Genomic DNA, 7,711 nt, shown 5'->3' with positions numbered 1-7,711 from the left:
CATCACTACATTCTTAAAATCAAGGTACACCTTGATTTTTTGATAAGTGAAGAAAAAGGAAAAAAGTATCTATTCCACTGTGCATGGATGAGGGGGTTTAAGGGTAATTTAAACAATACTCTACGTTTTTGTAGAAGATGTGAATCTTTAAAAATGGGTTGTAAATGCATACTTTCATTCATGTAAAAGGCTATATAATTTCCTGAAACAGCTGGGCACTGTAGTTTTTTTTAGCAAACTTTGCTCCTACAGGACTATAAAGGGTTTGTTGGGGACTATTTTTAGCTGCTCATTTGGTGCACAAGTGAACATTTATGGCAGCAGTACGGTTAATGGCACAGAGGAACAGTAGCTTTGGTTATGCAGACAATACTTTTTGTTAGTAGGATCAGTTCCTTATTGTTTTCATGAAAAATATAGAATAAAAACACACTTTATTTCAACTTTTTTTCTACGGTTAAACTTCACATCAAACCCAAATTTCAATACAAACTTAATTAATTGGAAGACATCTATTATAATTGCAAAGTTATAACTGCACTAGCCGATCATTTGTCAAATGTGTCCATGTTTGATGATTGAATGAATCTCTGTATATTAAGTCAGTGATATTTTGTAGATTACCTTTTTTTCTGATCATATTGTAGATGCTAGATGCAGATGTTTGCTCCCATAATCACAGACTGAAGCGGACACTCAGCCCATCATTGGTTGCATCACTAAATAATCTCATCTTATGCCACCATAGCTACACCTACAGTACATATTTATTTACCACAAGCAGCAGCCTTTTGTTCAGCCAGTGCCTCGTTCAGCTGATTCAGAAGTAACCTTGCCAGCCTGCCATCATAATTGGCTACAGATCCATGAGCAGGGGGTGTATCCAAACTTCCTAGCCTCGCTGTTCAGCCTCTGCTGCTATTTCCATGTGCATACGATTTATTTTCAGATGTTCTACCTTGAATATCTTTGCAGTCAGCTTCACATACAAAACAGACTATGGTGGACTGATGGACTACGATAACATGTCAAATGTAGGTTAACTGTGAGATGCCTACATCTGTGTATATTGACCCTTCTTGATCCAATATGTTGTTTGTCTAAAAACATTGCGGGCTCTTAACCTGTGGCAACTGATTGAGGTTTTGAAGCATGTCAAATTTCACTCACATTACACTAATCTCATCCTAGATTCTTTTATAGCAAGAAGTTATTTCCAATTACACTTCTCCCTTTCTACACTTTCAAGTTCATCCATTGGCCTTGCTTATCAGGATAAATTGCTTCAGCACATCATTCTGCACTCCTCTTCACACTTTATTTGTATCAGTATGATTTTCATCTCTTTTCAGTGTCACTTTCTATACATGTTTTCTTTTGCCAAGGCCAAGGCCTCTGCTAAATGCCAGTTGAGTTCGTTGAACTTCCTGTTTATTGGAGACCTTGACAAGTACCATATGTGTTGTATGTTTCTTTATGCGCTATGAATCTGTAAACCTGCACTATACTTTAAAGCTAGATTAATTACAGTTTATTTTCATCAATCAGCCACGTATTCAACAGCCCAATTATTGCCCTGATGAAACAGTAGCAGAATAATTACTCTTAAGGAACTAATGAATTGAAACCTTTAAAAGTGTCCCCCAGCAGTGAGTGAGTACTTAAAATGGTGGTTCCTTTGCCTTTACATCTCTTAAGTAACCCTTGGTGTAAAACAATCAAACATTAACTTAAAATAATAACTGTGAATTTCAGACACTAACCCCTTTTGGCTCAATTTGTGCTCCTCTCCATACAGCATTACAATATTAGACAGCATTGGGAACTTGTGAAGGAGTCATTTCTAACTTCTCTTGCTTTATAGTGCACCAACAGAATATTTTCTTTTGACAGTAAAGGCTGAACATCACTTTATTATTATTATTACTGAGGCTTCAGCAGTCTAAGTCATATCAAGTGGATATCTGCCACATTTATGGTCTTTTTAGCATCAAATTGCTTCTTTGTGTTTCCTCAGACAGTGTTTCCCTGTTGAGCTGCGGTGGAAGTATAATAACAAAAAGAGGGACTTTGGCACTAAAAAGACTGTAACATTTAAATATATCTACCTGATTTGACTCATTTAGACAGCTGAAGCTTCATATTAGCTTCAGATAAACTTTAAAATACAATTTGCACAGAGGGAGGACTGTGGATTTTGGCCCCCGTCACTTACATTGTAAATGCATTATGAAGGGATCTTCTAATGGTCAGTATGAACAGGAAGAATGATTATGGAAAGAAAACCCTATTTCAATGTTTGTTTGGGCACCTGACTATTGTTTTGTAATAATAATAATAATTTTATTTGTATAGCACTTTTCAACCTAGGAGCACAAAGTGCTTTCCATTGCTGAGAGACAGCATAAAAAAACAATCATAAATACAAAAAGAAAAACACAAGAACAGCAAAATACAAGCACACAATTAAAAGACAATGTATAAAATGTACAAATAAATCATCCAAAAGGTAAAACAAGTGAATCTATTAAAATAAGCTTAAAATCTGGCAGTTGCAAAACAGAGCTGTATGTAAACAAATAAGACTAGTTGTCAGATGGGAAGGCGAGTCTATAAAATGTGCCTTAGGACAGGATCTAACAACTGAAACAGTGAAACAGCAGACTGAATATTAACTGGAAGACTGTTCCAAAGCTGAGGTGCCAGTACAGCAAAAGCTTGATCACCCTTTGACCTTAACCTGGACTCTGGAACAGCTAGAAGGCCTAACCACATCAGATCTAAGAAGCAATTTCTTTTTTGGACAGTAAGGAGTTAAGAGTTCACTGATGTACTCTGGCGCCTGGCCATGTAAAGCCTTGTAAGTCATGAGTAAGATTTGAAGTAAGATGAGTAAGAGATTGGTAACCAGTGCAAAGAGGCTAAAACTTGGGTTATGTGAGAAGGTCTTTGTCAGAAGTTTGGCTGCAGAGTTCTGCACAGTCTGAAGCTGAGCTACAGCTCAGGCACTGAGGCAGGTTAACAAGGTGTTACAGTAGTCCAGGCGTGAAGATATAAAAGCATGAATAATGTGCTCTGTATTGCTATAAGATAACATTGCTCTGATCTTGGAAATATTCCCGAGTTGGTAGAAACATGATTGTACTGATTTTTTTTGTGTGTTGTCCAAAGCTTAGCTCACTGTCAAAAATAGCAGTCTTTCAAGTTCTTAGCAGTGCTCTTAATATTTGGCCAAACTCATTAATTGAGATCTTGTGACAAATATGTTTGCAGCAATATGATTTGTAAAAGGGTACAAAGTGAGATAAAAAAAAAAAAAAGAGACATAACAAGGGATAAAAGAACAAGTGTGTCACAAACTCCAGAACAGAGGGTCAGACTGTATGTGTGTGTTGGAGGTGTGAGGTGAGCCTGATGTCACCATGAGAACCAAGTATTGCCTGGAAAAATACAACTTATTCCAGCACATTTAAAGTTATGGAAAAGCTTTAGATTACAGCTCACATAGCCTTGCGAAAATGTCACATGTTTGCATCACCCACTGTGCAGAATCATCTGGCTAACAAGGTAAAATGTCAGTGATCCACACATGAATAGTGTTAAAACCACTAAAATACAGTGCAAGATATCAAGTTAAAGAAGAATAAACATGTGGGTGGATAAAAATCTGTTTTTCCAGCCAGTTACCATCCACATTCACATGGGCACTGTGTGCTGTGATATATAGTCATGCATTATCACATTATGTTCCCCCAGCCCTTTGAGAGCCAGATCCTGCTGCCCTGTTGTCTCTCAAGGTCTCTCTCTGTCTGCTCTAGCTTAGCCAAGGTCACCCGCGCCGCTGCAGGCTCCCTGCAACCTTGAGCGGCTAACTGACCGGGAAATGTGTGTTCTCCCGTTCCACCACCTACATGTCCCCATGTCAATCAGCCAGATACATAGCAGGGCTGTCATTAAATGTTCCAGCATGCTGCAAGTTGGACATTAGGTCACTCCAGTAGATACAATCTGAAAGAACCACAGCCTCTCAAGGCCATTTAAAAAAAAATTAGGAGGGAGAGCTCAGCTTCTGAATAAATGTTAATTGAATTAAGTGCCTTGACTACCTAGCTGTAGTCTGAAATGCTTCCACCTGTCTGTGCCTGTGTGTGTGTGTGTGAGTGTTTCAAACAGCCTTGAAATTGTGATGGATGTTTTGAAGTTATTTAGTCACATGGGAGAGGAAAAATATATGTAAACAGTATATGACTGTTCCAATTAACAAGGCAACATACTAAAAGCTTTTTAAATAAAGGCAAACCACCGAGTGCTACAGAGCATTAAAGCCACAATGGTGAGAGTGTATCTAGGACCTTGGATTTGATATGAAATCATGTGGCCTTGCCTCTGCCGCCCTCCATGTTAAAAGCTCTTTGTGACAAGGAAATTACTTTATGAACCTCTGAAAGACTTCAACCTTCCTGTTAGTTTCATTGCAGGAACATGAGAGAGGTGTGTTTCTTTGCCTTTCGTTTATCAGTCTCTTTCCCTGCTCTTGTTTTATGGCTGTTCCTCCATTCTTTGACCTCAGTCTTTCTTTTTCTTTAAGAGAAAACCTACTACTAATTACAGTAAATAAATAAGAAGTCTTTGCCCTCTTATTTATACTCTGTTTGCATCCAAATAAGTAAGACATGGTGAGTGATTTGTCAATCTACTGACAAGAAAAGGTATATAATTTGCATAATTTGTGTAATTTGGTGAAGATGAGGGGCTGTGAATAAATATTCACACCCTGTGTGCATACGTGAGACTGCAGGTTGCAGTTTTACCTTCAGCCCTTTAAACAATTCTTAACTTTTGCTGGAAAAAGAGGTCTGTTTTTCTTTTTTTTTCCAAGGTCTGAGGAAATAAGTTTGTTTGATTATGCTCACACTGCTGTGCCTGGCATTGGGTGAATCACATTTATATGTGAGCATATTTTTTTGTTTTTTTTGTCTGTAACGTCTCGGCTCCTTTAACATGTACCTGGAATGTTCAATCCGGATAGAGGCAGAAATATCAAACATGTGTCTCTACAGCCTTGAGACTTCACAGGGCTCCGACTGCGGTGCTCAGCCCGGTAAACACACAGTTTCCTCCTGTTGCTCTCTGTTTGGACAGGAAACAAGGAAGCTGATCAAACACCGGCTCAGAAGGCCATGGCTGCACTGAGCTGGAATGGAGTCGCAGGTCTTTTCAAGGCACTTTAAATAGGGGGAAACGTCGAAAATAACATGTCACTTTTAGTGAGCAAATCCACTGGTTTGGAGCTCTGCTGGGTGTACAATATTTTCCCAAAATAAATCATGCAGCATAGATGTGATCCTCATCACAAGCATGTATTTTGTTTATGCAGTAGAGGAACCAGTATCACAAACGCAGTTTAACATTTGGTGCTCAGTGCCTGCGTGCTTCAGATTTACAACCCAGGCTTGATGACATCATAGATTAGGAGTGGCAGGGCGTAGATGATAGGAAGCATTAGCTGGATGGATAAAAGCTGGCTGAGACAGTGAGAAAATAGAAGAGTGGATAGTCTGTTTCAAAGTCATTGGGGTTAATAAATCAGGTGATAATGCTTCCCCCTTGTGACTGTTTATTAAACTGCAGGAATTTATTAATGATCATTTGAAAGGGAGCATGAGAATAAACAAAAATGACCAAGACATTTATGGAATTAAATCTTTGGACAGAAAAATATATTCATAAGCCACTGATTTAATAGTGGCACCTAATACTATGTGTGCAGAATTTCGATTTCTTCAAACAAGCCTGCCAATTTTCAGATAATATATTATTTCAAATGAATTGCATTCAGTAAATGACAGGGACACCATTTAAATTATGTTCTCTATTACTTTACCGCAGAGAGACATTTAAAACAGATGAAGAAAAGAGTGTTGATCTTTACTCAAAGACATGGTGAGAAATAGAAAAAGCAAGGACATGATGTTATTGATGAATGATATTTGGGAAAAAAAATGCAAAGTCGAGTTTCAGTTTTCAGTTCCTGTCTTTATTGTCCTTTACAAAATAACAACAACAGCTCAACACACACACAACACATACACATGAGCCCATTGCACGGTGCACATCAAAAGTACAATACATAAATAGAGCCCATTCTCCTGGTAATTAACTAGTCTCATACAGAACTTGCTTTCAACATCCACTCAACACGGGGGGTTACTCCTCTTTATTCTCAGTGAGCTGCTCCCTGGATGCCTCATTTGAAATCTGCAGACAAGGAGTGCTGATCTCACTTGACTGCATGTCACCAGCCACCCGTAGCAGGCAGCTCAGGACCATATCTTTGGCCAGGCCAGCCTCCAGATTCCCTTCCCGGCTCAGCTGCAAAGTGATCTGGTCCAGGCTGGTCAGGACCAGTTCTGAGCCCAGTAAAGGGCAAATAGGGCCTGCTTCAGAATCCGAACCAGGCGCCCCTTCCCTGGCCATGTTCTCCATCATGTATTGCTGGTATAGGTCCAAGAGCTTCTGCTCCAGATAGTGATTCAGAAGGGAGTTGGAGAACGGTCCTTCGCGCCCCTGGAGCAGAAAGCTCCGATCACGACCACTTCCCAGCCTCCAACGATTCAAATCCCCCCTCAGCGGATGCAGAGGCCTGTCCTGTGATGCCTGTCCTGGGAGAGAATCCTCCACAGCTGGGGGCACATCACAGGACTGGAGGAAAGGGCCAACAGCCTGGGCATCAGTACAGACCCGCAGCTCGCCATTGTTGGCTAAGAGAGGCAGCACCTGGTCGCCTCCAATATGAAGGTCGCTATAGTTTTGGCAGATGCTCTGACAGAAGGAGGGAACCAAAAATGGGGCATCACCACCTGAGGGAGTCTGGGCCGGGATCTCTATCCCTGGAGAGATTTGTCTGCCTGGCCAGGCTCTCTGGAGATCCAAGGACTGCAACGGAGAAATGTATAACTCCACTGAAGCACCCCTGCTGTCTGTACTGTCTGTCTGCTCTGGGGAGTTGTGGTGAACGAGTAAAGTGCTTCTGCTGGGGCCTGGCAGAAGGGTAGCAGCTGCTCTCTGCAGCCTGTAAGCCCTCTGAGGAGCCTTCTCAGGAGGGAGGGGATCCAACTCCTCCAATTCACCGTAGGCCATACTCAGCAGTCTACCTTCACAAAGCATGGCTGCAACAAAGAGCACACACTGAGCATGAGCACAGGTTATCCCAGAAGCTGTGAGCATGAATCTGTCATTAAAATAAATCCTATTAACCTTTCTTCTGAAAACAAACACATTCCTACCTTGTAGCACAGTCTCCCAGTCAGCTGACAACTTGTTTTCAGATGACAAATGTCCAAGTACAATCTTTACCACAACAGAAGAAGGCACGTCTTAAACTCACTGCATGTTCAACAATACAGACTACCAAATGTTTAGTCATGTGCAAAGAGTGAGCACATGTTTGAGAGGGTTGTTTTATACCACTTCAAGAGGAAGTGGAAATGCCCTGTTTTTCTCATCTTTTTCCACCCAGTTCTGCAAACTTAAAACTGCAGCTGGGCTAATCATAAATATATTTAAACACATCATTCGTCTTAGAAAATATTTGCACAGGACTTCATTGACAGGCTGAACATATCCCCATATCTTAGTTAAGAAAATTATATCTATTTAACTCTCTTAAGACAATACATTGGTAGTTTTTATGCTTGCCAAATGAAGTTAG

The 7,711-nt window shown here is 40.3% G+C and overlaps 1 protein-coding gene across 1 annotated transcript; it reads right to left on the bottom strand.

Moving 5' to 3' along the window:
• Nucleotides 1-6,046: 6,046 nt before the first annotated feature.
• Nucleotides 6,047-7,621, bottom strand: LOC121907344 (TLR adapter interacting with SLC15A4 on the lysosome). Its single transcript, XM_042426853.1, has 2 exons — nt 7,287-7,621; nt 6,047-7,169 (listed from the first exon to the last, which is right to left on the bottom strand). Exon 2 carries the CDS (start codon nt 7,165-7,167, stop codon nt 6,208-6,210), a length of 960 nt encoding a protein of 319 aa, XP_042282787.1. The 5' UTR covers nt 7,168-7,169; nt 7,287-7,621; the 3' UTR covers nt 6,047-6,207.
• Between the last annotated feature and the right edge of the window lie 90 nt (nt 7,622-7,711).

The sequence above is a fragment of the Thunnus maccoyii genome, chromosome 11 (genome assembly GCF_910596095.1).
Source record: "Thunnus maccoyii chromosome 11, fThuMac1.1, whole genome shotgun sequence".
In the NCBI taxonomy this organism is placed as follows: Eukaryota; Metazoa; Chordata; class Actinopteri; order Scombriformes; family Scombridae; genus Thunnus; species Thunnus maccoyii.
Note: the sequence above shows the minus strand (reverse complement) of the source record. Positions and strands in the feature narration are given on the sequence as shown.